This window comes from Aristolochia californica, unplaced genomic scaffold (assembly GCF_029961685.1).
Source record: "Aristolochia californica isolate CCGP_79_NKW_82.1479 unplaced genomic scaffold, dmAriCali1.0.hap1 SCAF_6, whole genome shotgun sequence".
NCBI lineage: Eukaryota > Viridiplantae > Streptophyta > Magnoliopsida > Piperales > Aristolochiaceae > Aristolochia > Aristolochia californica.
The window spans coordinates 43,973,561-43,993,153 of NW_027182257.1; the positions used below are offsets into that span (position 1 = coordinate 43,973,561).

A 19,593-nucleotide genomic window follows, 5' to 3' on the forward strand; every position below is an offset into this window, starting at 1 on the left:
TAAGATTATATAGGTGACGATTAAACACTCAAAAACACATTTAAGAGAATCTATTGAGCTGAAACAGCTTTAGAACAATCACAGTTGAATGAACATGCCACTTAAAGGGTATCTGCGGTAAAAACAATTTCAAGTGAAACAGGAAGATATGAGGATCAGGAGCAGGTGGAAATCGACCAAAACAACAGCTCCTTTTAAGTTTTTAAATGACTTAAATTTACAGGGGGGGAAGGAAAGATAGCAAACATATTAAAGTTTCAAACAAACCATCTTAGAAACACAACAAACCAAAAGGAGGTCAAGCATCAAAGCCAGAGTATATACCACTGTCCCTCAGTAGCCTCTTCTCTTCTTCAACATAGTTCTTAACTCTGCTAGCTTGCCCAAGTTCTCTCTTTCTCTTCTCCTTCTGCGAGAAGGAAATGTTCTTCTTCTCCTTCCTGGTATAAGCGGTGGTAAGCTGCTCACCTTGGGTTACAGCAGCCCTAGTCTTCTGGCGCTCTTCATAAGATTCTTCAGTTCCCTTGTAGACTGTTGCTTGTTCCTCACCAGTCGACCAAGACCAGTTTGGCTCTTTCTCGTTCACCTCTCTTGGAGGAGGGACTTTCAAGACTGAAGGTCCACTTTTATAACCATGCTTAGTCAGAGCTGCAAAGTCTATAGCGCCAGGTCTCTTCTTTGCAGAGTCAACTGTTCAATGGAGCTATTATCATTACTCTATGATCTTAGAAGCAAAAAAAAAAAAAAAAAAAAAAAATGGTCAACTAGATCACCAACAAGGAAGTTTAACAGGATCACTGAAGCAATTACCATGAAGCAATACAATCTCAAGAACTAGAAGAAAGAGAAAATAGAAAAAGTTATCTAATGACACAGGAGTCAAACTTCCAATCCAAGAGTACAATGTCTTCGTCTAAGTACACGTAGAAGCTACAGAGTAGTGGAAACAAGTGTTTGGGTCGTTTCAGGTGACGGGCCTCATAGTTGTGGCAAATTTGGGTCCACATATGCAAGGTGCATGGTATCAGAAATCCACAGTTGAGCTAAATGATGGTTAGAAGTGGTACATCTGTGGACTTCCTCAATGAACCATACAGTCGTTTCTGCCTTGACAGAGATGGATGATGCCATTCAATGGCTGATATTCATCATCAGAGTCAGCCCCTAAAAGGTCCAACAGTTTGAGGTAGAAATTTGTGAGAAAATGCAAGGGCTGCCCATATAACTTTTTAATGGCTTTGGCCAGTCCCTCTCATGTTGTGAAAGGGATGACAGACCCCCGAAGAGTTGGTATTGGTATGTTCTTCATATATTCCAGCTACATCTGTGCCCATTTGATCACCACACCTGCATCATATTGAGATGCTTTACAACAACCTTGTGCTACTTATTATACCCAAGTAAGTGGTCAAGAAAATTTAAATAACATAAGCTACCACATATTAATGAATTAGCAGAACCCTCACAATAGATATGCCACCAAAAAAATTTAAATTATGACAAAAATCTGCTTTGAGGATAAATTTGGTACTAGAAATCCATCTAGGCATAATATAGGTTCCATCTCATGGCAACAACTAATTCAAGTTAGAAACTTCCAGAGGTCATAAGTACTTGTCATTCATACATGTTCTAAAACTTTGAACATGCAGGTTTTGCTGGAAATAAATAAAATAATCTGATTCAGTGATTTTTCAGATAATTGGTCAACATTACTCATTTAAATACAAAGTCTGTGATTAATCTAGCTCTCTTTCTGTTCTCATATTCACTCCATCCTGTCTCTTCATTATATTGCTGTGTAAATCATAGTTTCCTCTCATTTCATAAAATGAATTTACTTTGCCAAACTATCAAATATACATGAAAACAACAGTAAAAACACAACAAGGCAAATAGCATCAATAATTGGAAGAAGGAAAGAAAGCATTCATTTTACAAAGATCATCCTTTTGAGACAGAACCACAAGTAGATATATACTCTATCTTAACCATTAGCTAAACACTAATTGCCATACTCTTATGAATATTTTTATGGCACCAAAAATTCATCATCAAACAATTCCCTCATCTCAGTTAAACCCTTTCATGAGCATAGTGCATATACACACTTCTTACAGAAAATTGTAAATCATGTGGCAAAATGGCGATCAGTCCACTGACACCAAATATATCAAGCTAAACTTGCACCAAGGTAATATGTGAACAATATAACATTTTAGAATGCAGAAAGGCTTCCAGACTCATAGCACACACCTTTTGATGTAACATATCTGGACACTCCTGCAACTGTTTTTTCATCGCCTCCTTTTGCACCACCTGAATCTTTTTCATCATCAGAGGAGCTATCAGATGATAACGTGTATGCCTGGTCCGAGTTCCTCCCCCTTTTCATGGTAGAAACTAACCTGAAAAATAGCACTTTAAGAGTCATAATCATGTTAACTAGAAGTTCCTAGAATGATGATCGTATGCCTAAGCCAATTAAAGCCGGGTCAAGGTGTGGGTTTGGCCACAGATATCTAATCCCTATATTTTATTCAGGTATCAACAAAAGTTTCTACATCGATGGACAGGAAAACGCCAGGAAGAGTGGTCTTCATCCTCTCCTCTCTACTACTTTCACTGTTTATCACGATGTAATCAATTCAAAATACAATTAATTTCCACCTTTTTCCAAACATTTTCATCAATTAATAATCATCTACAAATGCTTCAACCCTCCATTAACTCTTCTCCATTTTCTCCTCTAAAGCACAAATCTCATTTTGAACCATCCAACTATCGCAATTTTTTTGGATAGAGAAATAAAGTTGCAGATATTTTTCAATGCAGTACTAAAAAAGTAAAAAAGACAGACACGAAGCGATGTACTTAGGTCATTCTAACAGTTGAAATGAATGTAGTTCTGGCTGCAAACCTCTTCCAGGTAACAGCAACAACCTTAAATACATCCAAAACGAGTTCGACAATCCCTCGGTGGTTAAAAGTAGGAATTGCTAGTGCGCTCCTAACAAGGTCATCTTCCAACAGGGCGAGGAAGAAGATCATGATGCAAAAAAATAAAAAAAAGACGAAGATAAATCTTTACGTGATTTAACGAGCAAGACGAGGGAAAAAAGCTCACAGTGGAGGATATCTTCTCTTCGCTTTTGCGGCCTTCCTTTTCAAGCCCTGTAGCCCTCGGCGGAGGCCAAGGGAGTTCGTTATCTGCAACTCCACTTCTCCTCGGCAAGATACAATTAGAGAACCGCTCGGACTTCGTAGAGGGCACTAAACCTCGAGAAGAAATCAATTCAGGGGTGTAAACGGAATCGGATTCAGATCCGAATATACGGGAAAATCGAAACTCGAAAATCCGTCCGGAACCGGATATCCGATCCAAAATCATGTAATGAAATCCTCGAGACATGAAGAATGGAAGATTAAAATAATTCAAAATATCCATATGAATTTATCTTGCTGCGAATTTTAACCGATTATTCAAAATAAAAAAACATTTTTATCATATTTAAGAACAGAAATCTTAATACTTTAATACAAGGGGGGTAATATATGGATAGATGTGTGGGAGAGTCGGGGAATCGGACTCATCCTTTCTATTTCCTGTAAATCCCCTCCAACTCGCCCCAAATCCAGACTCAGACAACCAGTCATAAATTGGGTCCTGAGTCCGTGTCACAATACCTTTGAGACGAGAGATATCAATGAAATAACCGGCAGGGGAAAAGTTACAAAAAATAAATTATCCATGATACAGGACTTGACCCATAAGCAATAGAACCTCAAAGATGTGCCCTAAATCCACGGGCAGGTATAGATTTCATAACCGAATGTGCAGACAGCTTCCTCGGCCTCGACTTCTGCCATCCCAGTCTATCCAAAAACTCCTCGATCAATCTTAAGACCATTTAATGCAGAAAGAAAGACCAAATAGTTAAAAACGGTTGTAAAAATTAAAAAAATTGAAAAACAATATAACTGGGCTTCCTCGCTCAGACTTACAGACTGCATATTGCCCTTTGAGAAGCCGCCAGATCACAATCTGGAAAGGAATCTTCCATTCGGAAACTCAACCAAACGTACAAATCTAAGACCTGCATTAATGTCGGCATAAAGAATTACATTAGACATCCCTTCAAGAGCTTCGAGCTAGCATTCATCATCAACTGGACTAAACATGTTTTGCTCCAGAAAATTAGAATAAGAAAAACTTTCTGAACTCCTAACTCTGAAAGAAAGCATCACTAACCACAAGCCAAGATTATACTCAAGCAAGAAGATTTAGTTGTAGCTGGGTCTTCCTTATGGCTACTGACAGCATGAAACCTAATTAGATCCTACCACTTTCTTTAAATTCATGCTACAGAAGTAGGTTTAATTTGGAGAGTAGTTTAATACCATCCTGCAAACTGGCAAGAAATTTGCTCATCCAAGCACTTTGCTGATCTTCAGACTTGGAGAATCAAAGAAATAAAATTTTCTTCTGAAATGGCTTTGGAGATTTGGAAAAGAGAAAAAAAACTCAGTACAAGAAGATTTTGGTTCGTTTCCAGCTCACCCTATCTTACCCTATGTGTCCATCTCTCAAAGGCTTTCCCATTTATTCAAGAAATAAAAGAAACCTCTTGACTGGCTGAAGGTTACAGTGAGACTTACAGATAGGGGTGCAGAGCATGAGAATTTTACAAGGCGACGATGGGGGTGAAATCTCAACCAGAGAAAATCTGAGAATGTTGTCTTAGCAGCCAGCAAGCTCCATTTAAAGCTCACTAAATTGTATAATCACATCGAGGATAGGCAAGTCTAGAGGTGTGACCATGAGCGATCAAGCATATCAGGCTGCTTGGTTCCATGGACTCCAGAGTAGTGAAGATCCTTCTTCAGTGGCTGCATACCAATATTTCTTGCATTGTTGACCATCTGTCATGGACGGAGACAACATACCAGTTATTGGATGGTTCCCAATCATTCCCTGCCTTACCTATACTCCTAGCTTTTTGACTCTCTCACAAATGGAGACATAGTGGTGATTGGATGGTCTCTGACTATTGCCCCCTGCATGGGCATTGTCTTCAATATTATGACAAGATTCAAGATACCACAAGGAACTTTGGATCATGTGGGCTCACATCCCTCATTGTGAAAATATGCAAACTCATTTCCTACCAAGGGATAATGTCAATAGACAAATCTTGTTGGTTACACCTGCCACGATGAGATTAGTATTTTGTTTCGTTTTGAACTTTTGACCCTATTTCTTCTTGCTTCTATTCTTTTCCTTCATCAATAACATTGCCGAAGACTTTTTACAAACAAAAAGATATCATAAAGGTAAACAAAAGAAATTAAAGAGATTATAGCACACAATCAAGCAACATTGGCATGGTTTGAAGGAGAATTGCTTTGTGATTGAAGGTATTCAAATAATATATGGATGGCAAAGATTGGGAGATTACCTTGTGGACTGACTCGAGCTCCTTGAGAGCATTCTGTGATTTGGGAACCTGAAGAGTCCCAGGAGTGAAAATTTCTTTTAGTCGAACAATCCCTCTCTTGGCATAGGTTTCAGCAAACTGTTTCACATGGAACCAAGTTAGCTTGTTTTTAGAAAGACCTTTTGGGGGACACATGCACAGACAGAAATTTTATCTTAACCTGTATAAGTCCCTGAGCTGAAATGTCATCATTCATGTCAACTGGACTGCAAAATGGAAATTAAGAACAGAAACATTGAGTTGAAATTTTCTAAATTGCTTAGTAGAACTCTTTGTAATCCATATTCCAAAAGCATCAGGTAACAATCATCTTGGATGCAAACATAAAAAATATTTAAAAAGGTACTGAAAAACTTCTATACTAGCAAACAGTGATTTCTATCCTTTGGATGCCCTATTAACATTAGTTATGGTAGTAACAATGACAACAAATAACAGTAGTAATATCTCAGTGGTTCACTAACAGATCATGTATACTACTGGATAAAGATGCTCAAGTCTCCCCCTCCCGGCCGCACAGTTGCTCAGATTGCCAATAAGTATCACATAGGAGATGATACTTATCAGCTTTGAATATGCCAATTCTTTACCCTAATGGAGTAAATTGGATTTTAAAAATTTTAACTGTCCTGTTTCCCCTCCTCAACCCCACCCAGTCCCAGTACTCCTGCCCTATCCCCGCCCATCCTCATATGCCCACCTTGTCTCAGACCTGTCCCCAGATGTCGGATTTGGAAAAACTCGTCCCCAACCAAAAATCCCAGCAGATTTTTCCTCAGCCCCATCCCCAACCTGTAGGGTGAAACAGGAACCCCTTCCCAGGGTTTTTCCCGTCATTCCAGTCAGATTCCCCGTGAAACCGATGCCCATCCCTAATAAAGAGTGATAAATCCAGTATGATGGAGTAGTGGCAATTAAATCAATCTGAAGGACATTCCACAGACCTAAAATTGGTCTCTGAAACATTTTTTTAATAAAATGAGAAAGAGTAATGCAGGGGGCCCCTCCATGTTGAAGGGCACTCAAAAGTGGTGATAGGTTGGTGTGAGAATGCGTCTTCTCCTCCGTGGAGGCACTGGGATACTTTTAAGGAAATTTTAGAAATTACCTCAATTTTTTCTTGTATTTGGTCTCACATTCCAAGATCCGCAAATTCGGCGGCAGATGTGCTTGCCGGGCAGGGAGCTACCCTACAATCGCTGGTTGTAAGGGACATGCTCCCCCAAATTTTGTAATTTCTCTTGTTTTATTAATACATCTTCTTCTTCAAAAAAAAAATAAAAAATGAGAAAGAGTAGTTCGTTAAGAAAGCTCTTGGAGGAGGAAAACTACACAGCAACAGATGCAAGAAAGGAAGAAGGAAAACAACAAAGCAGGACCCTATAGAAAAGATTTTTAGGCCACGTCAGATTGGGAATGAGGTTCCTACAGTGAGGTGCACTGTCAGGAGACCATTTCCCTAGCTAACATGTAGGCTAAGCTGTTAGCACATCTCAAGATGTGCTGCTAAATTACATTTATGTCTCTACATAAATCCTTAATTTCATTGAAATACATTAAAAAACATCTAGGGGGTGATTTCTCCCTAGAGGCCCAACTTATGACAACCCAGAGTAGCACACAAGTAGCATTCATATTCAAACAATCTAACAATGTTATTCTCATAAACATGCACATGATTTTAACAAGTAGAGTGCCTTTTTAGTGCTCAAAAGAGAAGATTCTACCTGATACAGAAGAGGTATTTATCCTGCAATGTTAGAGGTAACTCATCAATTACTCCAGCAACTTTCTGTCATTAGTATAAAAATGTCAATATTCACCACAATGATGCCATGATGCATTAAGGACTTTAAGTAGGAAATAGTAACTACTGCAGATTTTCAGATATTTTGTCTCCTGAATAATGAAGAGTTAGGCTCTATGTCAGTGAAAGGAATGCTTAACATTGACAAAAATATTTACACGCAGAATGGAGCATTAGACCCCATGCCAGTCAAAGGATTGCCTAACACTCACAAAAAAGTATTCAGCCACATATACAAACAGATACAGACAGCTAACTTGGACGGTGAAAACTACCTAGGCCATCTTAAAAGACAGAAAAGGTAGTGGGCCCAGAACTGCATACCAACATTTCTTCACAGTCAGCAATAAAATAGTTTGGAGATAGTTTAGCCTGCTCCAAAAATTTTTCCTGCATGGTAAAAAATGAACTGATTAAAGCACACAAAGTGTAGAAGAGTCATAATTTGAGTGGTGTACTTCATTTTTTTGAAAGAATATTAAACCAATTAAACCATTCATTTGATAGTATTCTAATTCATTAATGGGTGGCAAAGCTCTAAGAAAGAAAGCAAGCAAGCAGGAAAACAGTTACCTTAAAAAGCACCATGTTTTTATTTTTAATCAAATAAGTGGTAAAACTTGAGTGGACCTATTCATTTGCAGAACAATTCTACTTTCAATCAACTAGACTGAGACACGGTGCACAACTATAGAGTTGAGGCTTCTTTTAGCCACCAACAATCTGAATAATTTTCCTTGGTAAACTTGGAACTTTCAAAATACATTGAAGCTTCTTTCTTTTGCGAACAAAAAATATTGCAAGTCTCAAGTTTTTTTTTTTTTGGTTCATCAATGATCACAATAGAATGTCAGCAATCCATTAGTTATCCCATAATCTAGTGAGCCATCATAATATTAGTGCATGAGATTATAAAGTATTGCAAGTGAGTGGAACAAAATAAATTCATTTTATTTCTCCCTTCATGATTTTATTTTAGTTTTCTTGGGGAAACTGCTGCTAGGCTACATACGGAATGATTCTTGAGCAAATCATCCAGTAAAGAGATAGCATAAAATTAAAGAATTAACTCAACTCTGGAAAAGCTAACCAGATTCCATATACTCACTGTAGAAGCTTACAACATGACTCATTAAAAGAAATGGAAAAGAAATTCATTATCTACTTCAACTTATTGCATTGTAACAATCAAGTATAGAGCCAACAGTACAACTCTGGTAGATGGACAAAGGGATTTGTTTCCTACCAGTATAGACTGGAAGCCTATTGTTGGATGTAGACGTGAATATAAGAACAAGAGATCATAAGTAGGGAAAAGTCCAGCACGCTGCACATTAAACACACTCTTAGGAAATAATGAACATAAAAAAAGGATACGTTCTTACTGTAATTGGACATCCTATTGGATTGTATTAGGGAGCTTGAAAGTTTTTTTTATGTTACTGAGAGTTATTCAGAGAGATGTTTCATTAATTAGAACATTTCAGCTCACAACTGGCATTTGAAGCCAATTTAGTCAACATGAGTGTTAGTTATGATTAAGTTAAGTTCTACTTGAACTCATATCTGTAAAGCAAATTTGATATGAATTATGGTATATGTAAAAAAGGCAGTTGACCTTGTCCTCATGGAACAACATAGCACCCCCCAACCCCCCCCCCTCCCCCCCCCATTCCTTTCTCTACCATGAAGTTTCTCCATTCTCCCTTCAAGTACCTCTCTTCTCTTACTTGTCCTATTCTTCTCTTCTTCAGTCTAATTACAAGTTAACAAAAAACAGTGAACGGTGTTTACTTTCCAACTTATGTTGGCTTCAGAACAGAAGTGACTTAGATATTCGCTACTGCAATACAGACATCTTATGTTTTTTTATTTTTCAGAAACAACTTTTTACTTGATGATTGAAAATGGATGTTTGATTAAGAAGAAGTCATTTTTTATTTTAAGATAAACTTTTGTTGCTGGTTAAAGAAAAGATACAAATGTCCGTATTCATCTCCATGTACATCAAAGAAAATGGATGCTTAACATTGAAGTAAACACCTCCAAGACAGGTGAGGGGGACTGCAGCGATGAATGAAGCAAGGGTAAATCCTCAGCATCAATACAAGTCACTTCACCAAAAGAAAATTTAGAGCCATACCTCCCAGCTCTTCCTGCAAAAAGCTCCATTTGAAACAAAAAAAGTGGTTTTGATCAACCCATGAATCCATAAGTAGAAAAGAAAAATAAATTCAAGATGTTAATTTCTATGCAGCTTTTAGAAGACAAAGAATGAGCACAAAACGGAAACTCATACTAGGGTTTCAAGCATGAAACCTGTAGATTATCTTTTACTTAAAAAGTTAATAGCCCAATAATAGGGTGTTGCTGGTTTTCCAATCAGCAATACAAGTTTGTAAACATTATATAAGAATCCAAAACTAGTGACAACCTCTAGCAATGTGCAACTTAAGGTTGTCATACAGTCACATATTAAAGACATTCTTAGTATTAATAGAAGTTTGAAAACTACACCAAATTTAATGAACTGCTAGTAAATGCGTAATCTGAAACCTTTCTTAAAATACTGGTTAATCTGAGAAAGCATTTCTACAATAGCAGGCATGTAACACTGGAAGACTCCACATGACCTCTAAAACAAAGGGGTAAATTGAACTTCAGCAGAAGATGATATTAGAAATACAATGGGGGTGAAGAAGAGAAGAGCAAAACAGAATGGTTAGGGAAGTTCCAAGGCTCTCTACAAAGTTTCTTTCTATTCAAAGTTATCTGTAGCAGTGTATGTAAAGGATGATACAGAGTCATGTTATACATAACAAGGTGAGAAATGGATAATTAACACAAGATAGCAATTATCGAATCATAAAGTGGTTCTTCTAGTATTCTCAATGAAACAAGGTGAGAAAACAACAAGAATGTACTCAATTATTAGTGTTTCTACACAAATAAAAGATTGGGAGAAGCGAGACTGGAAATCTATCAGTTCATTGTGAGGAACTTCTTCTTCAGTCCCAGCATTATAATGCTCAGAATGAGGGTACAGTTAACAAAAGAATCGTCTATTGACTAATAATTACTTCTTGATCCATTGATTTCTTGCAAGAGGATGCCAGGTCACAGTCTGCATATGCACTCCCTATCCTTGAGACAAGATACCATGGACATCAATCAAAGGTTTATCGTTACGTGCCCAAAGGTGCAAAGCAGCCATGCCGACCATAGTTATTAAGTTCCTGATATTTAAAGACAATGGGAGATTGCTGCTGCCAGGAACTCAGTGGTTATACGATAGTCTAAAGTTGATAGTTTTCATCTCAAGTAGCAACAACCTCAGATTTTGTTCAGATGATTGCAGAGGTTAATTGAGGCTTTCCGACAAAAGAGGATGTGGATGGTGCAGAGATAGGCCCATAACATGAGAAGATGTAGATAGAGTTACCTCAGAAGCCTCCAAGAAGCCCATATAGCTACTTGAGATTAGCACTGTTTCAGAGCTTCAAGAAGTTTGTTGAGGGAAAGACTCTTAATCATATCATGGTAAAGAAGAAACTTAGAGGTGAACTGATTAAATATTAGCTAATTTCCAACCATGATCTATCATAGCCCCGCAATCTCAAGAACTGATGGTAAAATTGGTGGTTGTTCACAATATCCTTACAATAAAGACATCAGTTGCTAGCAAGTCAATTTGCTAGGCACACAGATATTAGAATGTTTATGCACTTGCCAAAAAATTAAAAATTAAAAATGAAACCTGCAATTTGCTTGATCTCTGGAACAGTGAGGTCCCGTATAGAAACACCATCAAATTTCTTCAAGGTAGAAAATATAATTCTGGATATGTTCAAATTAAGGCCCATTCCAATGGCATCACTAGCCACAAGTACATCGAACTCACTGCTTTCATCATTGAACATGGTTGCCTGCAGTCCTAAATAGCAATTCCAATCAGGTAAACTTATGAAAAGATACATGCTAAATCTGCTCAGTTGTCCAAACAGAAGACAGTAATTTCAGATTACTATGAGTAGATCACCAAAATCACCAGATGAAAGAAGAAGGTTTCATTATTTATGAATATAAATAAAATTGGAAATGACAGAGTACCTGGCAGGAAACAATTTTTCTTTTTTTAATGATGAGAATTTCATTAAGAAGACAAACAAACATAAGTCATGTTCCAATTTCCTCCTCTTGACTCTCTATTGTCCGTTTCTTCTTTCCAGTAAAACATCAGTAACCATTTCCAAACAAGCAGCGCAAAGAAAAAATAAAAGACAAGTTCAAGAAAAAGGAGAGCATACAAATGAAAAAAGCAACCATCAGATATTAATTGGCTCTCAATAACAAATGTGATATCATGTTAAATGATTAAAATTGATAGATATACAAAATCAATCTAAACTGATGAAGGCTGGGTACCTGTCTTGTTCGAGTCTCTGGTGGAAGCGATCCATAGACAACAGAACAGAGATGCTTTCCTCCATTTTCAATCTCTCGCTATATCATACATTAAAGCCTAGAAGTCAGTGAAATGAGAATGAAACCAAAAAAAAAAAAAAAAAAGATAGAGGAGATAACATGTTTACTATTTTTAGGGATATTATAGACTAAGCTATTGTAACCCAGACTCAGGATGCAACCCCTGGAAAAGACCGAGTCCAATAGCTTTTCCAAAGTTCAGATTCTAGACTCGGGATGAGGGGACTGATAGGAAATAGAAAGGATGAGTTCAATCCCCCAGCAGGACTTCTCTAGGGGTGGCACAGAGCCAAGCCACTTTGCTAGCAGCTCGAGTTTGGCTCAGTAATGGCTCTATGTGGCTCGATTTTTATTGAACACCAGCCAAACTCAAACTCAAACTCTCAATGAAGCTCGATAGACAAAAACAAGCCAAGCTTGCAAAGGTACTCAACTCAGACCTCACAAACCGGCTCATTTAATTAATTCAAACTATAAATTTTGAGCATGTGCCCTAGAGCCAAAGCTCATTTCGAATTTCAAGTTCCTGCATAAATAATAAAGAATCTAGATCTCTCTTTTATAATAAATTCTCTAAGTGCCTCTCACTACGTAATAAATGAGAGAGAAATATTTTCGCTTTTGGTGCCATTGTTCTTGAAACTACTGTGCTCTTTCCTTCTTTCTTCTTCTTTCCTCCCTCTTCTCTTTTCTTCTTCAAATCATTTTGTTATTTGTGCAAAGAAGGGTTGTAAAAAGGGAGCAGTGCTGCCTCTCCTCTGCCTTCCAGGTGCCTATTGGCCAAAAAGTTCAGTTTTTCCTCTCTTTGTCAATATTTAGTAAGAGAAGTTCAATGTTCTGACGCAAGCATCATGACAGCGAAGAGATTCTCTTTTTTCCCAATGATATTTCAGAAAGCATAGTGAAAATATTCGAGCAAAATTATAGGTGACATTGCTGGTTCACTTGTTTGCTGCCAAATTTTCCTTATTCCACTTGTCTCCTGGTTAATGTCACTGCATGTACAAAGACATGCTGTTCGTATGCAACACTCATTACCTCATCTCTTTTTCTTTTTCTTCTTTTCATTTTTATGTGTCTGCAGAGCAGGGGCTACACCCTTCCCCCTCCCCCCTTCTCCAACTCTTCAACACCTCTCAGGTGAACCACGAGCTCGAGCTTTATGAATTTTGCTTGTGCCAAATTGAGCTCATGTATATGCTCCAAGTCAAGTTCAAGCTAATGTACAGGCTCGAGTTCGAGTTCGAGTTCAAGCCTTGTGCTTCCAGTTTGAGCCAAGCTTAAACCCACCATAGTTTGAGCTGAGCTCAGCTCATTGCCACCCTTGTCCCCTCCCAAGTCCAGGTCAAACCAGCAAGTGGTTTAACCATGTTACAAACACCATCATCATCAGCACAGCTTCATCAAAATAATATTAACGTCAGCCATTTCTCCTCCATAATTTTGCTCTATTTTAGCAAACTCTACCGCTATCTTAACCGTAGTCAAGTATTTCTTCACCACTCCCATCCAGGTGCTTTTCAATGTCTTAAGTAGTTTATTATCAATTTGAATGTCCAATATGTAAGGGAGAGAGGATATATTGGAGTCATATCTATTAATGTCACGGGTAAGGGAATTGTTGAAGAGTTGGTATGGAAGAGTTTTACATAAGTCTCACAGCAAGAAGTCTCACAAAGCCAAAATTAATATGGTGGAGTTTAAGAGGAGTCTCACGGAAGGAGGTCTCACAAAATAATTTCAGTTAAAAGGTGTTTTAGTTATGTTAGTCTTTTATTTACGCTCAATTGTTTAATTATGTTAGGACTTATCTTTAAGTGTTAGACTTTTAGTATAACTAAAGGGTAATTTAGTTTTAATTGGATTCTACTTGTTCCTCTATTGTACATAGAGGTTCATTGTACTCAAATTAAAAACAAGTCGAAGTATTTCTCTTTTCCAGAAATTCAATAGGAATAATCATGTTTAGGAAGATTAAGTGGTGTTAGGCATGAGCTAAGTAGGGTTGTGTTGATGATGTGTGACTCTACAACCCTAAGATTTTTCTTTTTTTCTAAAAGTTGTAACTTTTGCTGGCTAGGAAAGGAAAAGGAAATTAAACTCCAGCAAGAGAAAATATTCCTTGTCAGCAAACATTGGGAACCCAATCTCCTCTAAGGAGATAAGCTAAAACATTTAATTGCAGAAGATTCATATTATGTACTATCTCAAACACACTCATCCTATGTTACTTAAAAGAGCAATTTGATACATTATTTCTAACTTTAATCTAGTTTTAGCGCGCAATCCGTCTCAACATTTTTGGAGTACTGCAGTAATTTTATGTATCACTGGAGATGTTTTGATTTCTGAGGACTCCATTTCCTTTTTTTTCAAAAACAAGGCAAAAGATATTTATTATGTAGCTCCATGAAAGTAGAAATTACATCTTTTTAAAGGAAGAGAAAATAAGCTGACAACAAGTAAAAAACAAAGAGCATACCAAAAATCAAAGTCAATCAAAGGGGAAGATCAACAAGATGTTGCCTAGAAGCACCTTCCCCAGGTAAAGAATCCGCTACCCCATTAGCACTTCTTAGACAACAAACACATTTATTTCTAACTTTAATTTGGTTTTAGCACACAACCCATCTCAACATTTTGAGAGTGTTACAGAGATCAAATAAAGCCAGACATTGAGTGGGCATATGCCATGGTGGTTATAGATGGGAGTGGAGCATTTCAGTTAAGTTACAAATTCATGAAGAAGTTTTGACTTCAGAGGATTTCATTTCTTCTTTTCATAGGATAACAGCTTAATTTTCCTTATCTAGAATACACCTGTTGGGGCTCATTTATCTAGTGCTTAGTTGTATACTTGAACAGTTCATATAGCCATAACAATTTTATACTTGTGCAGCTCCTATGGTTTTTATAGCATTATAATTGAACAGCTCCTATGACAGTAATTTAGCTATTAAGAACAGAGATTCAGTAATAGTTGTTGGCAAACTTTCAATCTCTTCTGCAATTTTACACCTAACCACTTGTGTTTGAACCATTTTTAAAACTACTAAACGAAAGACATGGCTGTGAGATCTTGAACCACATTAGATCCTTAAAACTAAACTCCAAAATGGTTTCCTGAAACCCTGAAGAGGTTTGGGAGGAGCAATTACTGAAAGTCAAACTACGGAAACCTTTTGGATATTGATTTTTGCAGTTATCGAACACTGAAAAGCCCATCTCTCCTCTCTTCTTTGAGTTGGTATTGAGTAGATACATTCTATACTACCAATTCTCAGGTACACGTAAGAAGTCTAACAGTAGGAGATATTTTGAGTCTTTGAGGTTTGTAGTTCCATTTTCTTTATCCTTTGTTCTCTTATACCGCTTACTAGATGTCCTACTTTGATACCATATTAAAGTTAGGTCCCAGTCCATTCCAAAGTGAGTAGCCTAAGTTAAGAGGCCTAGTCCCAAGTTCCCAACTAATCTATGTTGGATTATTCCCACTAGCACACTTCAATAAGATCTTGTTTTATTCCCAAAACACACACACACAAAATAAGAGATCGTACCTTCAATCTGTATATCTCATGTCGTGAAAATGTCACAATGCAATCTCCTCTTTGTACATTGGAGAATGATCCAAGTGGAACCTTTAAAGGAGAGAGGGGTGAAAGTCTATCGTAATGCTGAACCTGAAATGACTCATGAAATAAGACATGAACAAGCAAAACACTAATCAAGAAATGTCCACTAAAAAGCCACAAAGAGAAAGAAAAGGAGAAAAAGAGAGGAAAACTGATTGAGATGTGTCTGGTTCTCTTGTCACTGCCAAACCAACATGCAAATCAAGGTAAATCACATAAAGTCACCCCAAAAACTAGACATCATGCCTATGAGATGTTAAATCATCTCCAAAAAGCAGAAATCCTAACATAGTCTTAGTTGAAAAAATCAAAAGCATGTGGACAAATTGATAACAGAAAAAAATATTTTATATATATATATATATATATATATATGAACATGTAAAAGAGATACAATTTTTTTTAAAATGTAAAAGTGATAGGATGCAGCTAACACGTAGCATTTGAAAGAAGAGCTCAAGAGCTAATCTGCTACTAAAGAACTTGAAGTTTGTAAAAGCAGTAAGTTCACAAATTTTAAGATGAATCACAGCTAGAACTTCTGAAGATCACGAGATTGCCTATGTGCTCAACACACCCATGCTTAGGAAAAATGGCAAAACAGAATTATGTGAATTTTCTCTAGCTGTCTTCAATGACAAAAAAGAAAACAAAAATTCTCCATTCCATTGAAAAAAAAAAGTAGATCAGTAGACAAGTAATAATGTCAAAATAAATATTAGTTTTCCCACTACCTTAATGATATCACCAGTCACTTTAAGTATTTCCTCAATAAGAGGCACGGCAGCTGGATCACCACAAAGATGGAGTTCATCAGCAGAAATTCCCAAAAGGGCACGTGTGAAAGAGAATCCTCGTGTTTTACATCCAATCATCTGTAGAAAACAGTAATAAGTTTAAAATCATATTTTGTCTGTCACAGTGATGTTTAATTGCATTTAGCTTTTGGCATTACAAACCAAATGTCTGAGCAGGTTGCACTGCTAATAAATAGTAGTCCCCTTGTGTCATTCAATTTTTTTTCAAGGAACTCCCAAAGGACACCAATAAGCCAAATTTCTATGAACAATAACTGCAGCTTCTAGATCTTTCTGGGCTTCTTAGATTTGCATATCAAATCTAATCAGTCAGTTTGTTCCAATCTAAGAACCCCAACTCTAACACTTCATACATATACAGGTTTCAAGGTATATATACATATTACAACTCATCAAACACTTAAACTAGAATCTCCACCAAGAAGATAACATCAAGATCAACGTTAAATTTAAGTCCACCTCCATCAAAATGATGAATTTAGGTGGCCTCTGCCCAAAAAATAAGCACAGGGCTTTTTTTATCTTGGAACTGTGTGGGATTATTCCTAACAATGAACATGTAAGAACATTTCTTTATGTTATCGAATGGCAGAGGCCGCTGAACCCATACCCCTTCTACCACAGATTATGGCATTCACCCTCCAACTAGGAGAAATGGTAAGACAGCTCTCCTTCCAAGTGCAATGCAGGCAGCTGCCCATAATAAATATGTGAGAGTGTAGAATGGGGTAAGGGTACACCGTAACCCCATCCATAACATTCGACATTAATTAAATTTCTCTCTAACCTGTAGAAAGTTTAGAATAAAGAAATAGAACCACATCAATGTGGAATAGAAACAGTACATGCCTGAATTTCATCAATAACAGCACATTGGTATTCACACATAACATCAGCCATCTCAACAGTTACAGCTTTGTGATGTGCTCCATCAATCTCTTCTCTTTCTTGTCCTGTGATGAGGTCACATAGAACATTTACCTTGTTTAACCTCTTTGCCACCTCCCAGGCCAACAGTCTTAAGGGACCACAATATACTCCTATAGAATCAAAATTTGTTACTACATGCATAAAGTTATTCAAATTTCGCTTCAATGAGATCTATGTTTGTCAAAAGCCTGGCCACAACAAATGATAGATAATAACATTGAAATAGCAACAATAGACAACATGCAACAAATACCTGAAGCACTTGACTCCAACTGCTTTAACGCATGATATGTTTTCCCACTGTTTGTGGGACCCACGTGTAAATAAACCTTTCGCTGCTTCCTCCGAGCATTCGGGTACCAAGAATGGGGACGTCTGAGAGTTAGCAACATTTTGAGAGATTAGAAATTTGTCATTGTTGGCATCAGTACACATGCCTGTCATCTGGCCAAATGATCTTGTGATCCCATAGAGTTAAGCAGTTCTTCTCATAAGGAGGCAGACAATCTAAAATTCAGCCATAAAACCGTAAATCTTTCCTTGTTGGAGATTCCTCTAGTATTTTGAACCTATTGAAGCAACAGTCTGTTTGTGCTTCACTAATGGGCAGTTTTAAGGGAACAAAATGTCTAAACAAAGTAATTTGGCTACATCCAGGAAAGAAGCTAATGGTGTACTAAACATCCCAGAAGAATATGGGTCTCTGATGACCACCCTTTGGGTTGTCTAGCCTTCCTCTCTCATCCTTTAGCTATAGTTTTTTATTTTTTAATCTTCAGCTCCAGTTATTCTTTGTTTGTTTATGGAGTGTTAAGGGAAGACAATGATGATATAGAGCTACTAAATGATAGACCAAGATGGAGATTGGAATTCAGGTAACCAATCCACACAAGGATCTAATAACGATGAGGAGGAGGATATCATTTGTCTTTGGCATGCATCTGTTGTCATCTCTTACCACCCTCTAGTTCATTCAATAAAATAAAAAGATGAATACCATTTCTGTTTTAAGAACAAATATGAAAATGCAGTAGAAAATTTCAACAGATTGGAGAATGAAGAAGATCAATAATCGTTCACAGGAATTCCAGAATTGTTTTATGTTGAGACAGGATGTATTAATTCAAATTTTGGTTCCTCTGAGTTGAACAAATTCCTAGACAATATCAGAAGCACTTGTATAAAACCTTTCTTACGTCAGGTCAGTCAAATTGAGCTTTGCTGATGTGCAAGTACTACTGGCAAGCCTTATGCCATAGTTAACACCACATGAGAAATGAAGATTGAGCTCCAAACATATCAAAGAATCTGTTCAAAAAAAATAAATTGTGCGTTAAATATTAAAAAGTAACAAGTCATGGTCCACGGAAGAACAAAAATAGAGTTCTTAAAAGCAGTAGCGAGCATTTTAATATGATTTTGTCCATGAATATCTGTTAAAGGGTCTGCAACCAGGAGTCAAGTTCAATTATCATAACTATGTGCGGTCCTTCAAGATCCCTTGAGGCAAGCTTAGAAGTTTTTTGCAGTCTGCATATGATAAGCAAGCTTGAAAACTATTACGTTACAATGAAAAAAGCAGGAAGAGCAGTGAAGGGCGACAAATATAAAAACGGAAATCAGGTGCCATGTTATATAGGAGATATTAGTTGGGCCTGTTCTAGGCCAATATCCTTTACAGGTTTAGGCGAAAAAGGCAGAAATACAAATGCCAATCACATTTTTCTTCTGCTTTATTTCCAGCAGCTTTTTCGCATTGCAGATTTGAAAGAGTCAATCTTTCAGTGAAAGAATCCTCAAAATAATATCTTATAGAAGAGTATACACGAGAGGTATACGAATCATGATTGTAAGCTAAGGAGTTAACACTTGCTTTCACAAGGACAAAGAAACGCCGAGAAGGGAAGTGAGCGCTTATTCTAATCCTTCGCATACGAAAGCAACATGAATAATGATGTTCAAAGAGCAAAAAGGAAACCATTTAATGAACGAATTGAATCCTCAAGTACCAGCAAGAAAAGCAGGAAAAGAAGAAAGCAGTAGGTTTTGTGAGGAACAACCCAAACTGCGAACAGACGCGAGTTTCCGGCGAAACATGGAAGAAGCCATTGAAGTTCTCCGAGTCAATGATGGACATGAGAAGAAAATGAGTTCACAGCAATTTGGAAGAGATAGGAGCGGTCAAACGACATCCTAGAATTCGCAAGTGCGTAAAAAATGGAGAAGCACTCCCCGATGTTCGTCCCGTGAAATTCAAGCCCGACTTCGAAGCGTAAGAACCGCCATGAAGAGATTCGAGGGCAGTTCAGTGAGTCTGAAAAGTGAGAAGTGAACCCGGGATGCCATTGTGTCCCACCCCGTCCTCCGTGCCGCTCCTCCCGGGCTCCCGTCGTCTTTCGGATACAGGACACCGGATAATC

The 19,593-nt window shown here is 37.4% G+C and overlaps 2 protein-coding genes across 4 annotated transcripts; both read right to left on the minus strand.

Moving 5' to 3' along the window:
- Positions 1-84: 84 nt before the first annotated feature.
- Positions 85-3,242, minus strand: LOC137934435 (uncharacterized). The gene is made up of 3 exons (XM_068778762.1): positions 3,128-3,242; positions 2,257-2,408; positions 85-690 (listed from the first exon to the last, which is right to left on the minus strand). The coding sequence occupies exons 2-3, from the start codon at positions 2,393-2,395 to the stop codon at positions 299-301; spliced, it is 531 nt and encodes a 176-aa protein (XP_068634863.1). The 5' UTR covers positions 2,396-2,408; positions 3,128-3,242; the 3' UTR covers positions 85-298.
- Positions 3,243-3,485: 243 nt separating this feature from the next.
- Positions 3,486-19,462, minus strand: LOC137934673 (ATP-dependent RNA helicase SUV3, mitochondrial). 3 transcript variants are annotated; one of them, XM_068779145.1, is made up of 16 exons: positions 19,234-19,462; positions 18,370-18,481; positions 17,427-17,548; positions 17,093-17,283; positions 16,160-16,300; positions 15,351-15,473; positions 11,731-11,808; positions 11,063-11,231; positions 9,349-9,461; positions 8,552-8,632; positions 7,630-7,695; positions 7,226-7,290; positions 5,659-5,704; positions 5,460-5,576; positions 4,006-4,097; positions 3,486-3,900 (listed from the first exon to the last, which is right to left on the minus strand). In XM_068779145.1, the coding sequence occupies exons 1-16, from the start codon at positions 19,280-19,282 to the stop codon at positions 3,786-3,788; spliced, it is 1,680 nt and encodes a 559-aa protein (XP_068635246.1). In that variant the 5' UTR covers positions 19,283-19,462; the 3' UTR covers positions 3,486-3,785. The 3 variants fall into 3 exon arrangements, with proteins under 3 accessions (XP_068635246.1, XP_068635247.1, XP_068635244.1); XM_068779146.1 differs by having other exon boundaries at positions 17,093-17,196; positions 19,183-19,462; XM_068779143.1 differs by having other exon boundaries at positions 19,183-19,462.
- Between the last annotated feature and the right edge of the window lie 131 nt (positions 19,463-19,593).

Excerpts from the sequence above, each read along its gene's own strand:
- LOC137934673 (XM_068779143.1), bottom strand. The coding sequence starts at position 19,282 with ATGGCTTCTTCCATGTTTCGCCGGAAACTCGCGTCTGTTCGCAGTTTG. Across the intron at positions 9,462-11,062 it reads AGAGATCAAGCAAATTGCAG|GAAGAGCTGGGAGGTATGGC; the intron begins GTTTCATTTTTA and ends AGCTTTTTGCAG. Across the intron at positions 8,633-9,348 it reads CCCCCTCACCTGTCTTGGAG|CGTGCTGGACTTTTCCCTAC; the intron begins GTGTTTACTTCA and ends TTTAATGTGCAG.
- LOC137934435 (XM_068778762.1), bottom strand. The coding sequence starts at position 2,395 with ATGAAAAGGGGGAGGAACTCGGACCAGGCATACACGTTATCATCTGAT. Across the intron at positions 691-2,256 it reads CAGATATGTTACATCAAAAG|TTGACTCTGCAAAGAAGAGA; the intron begins GTGTGTGCTATG and ends TCCATTGAACAG.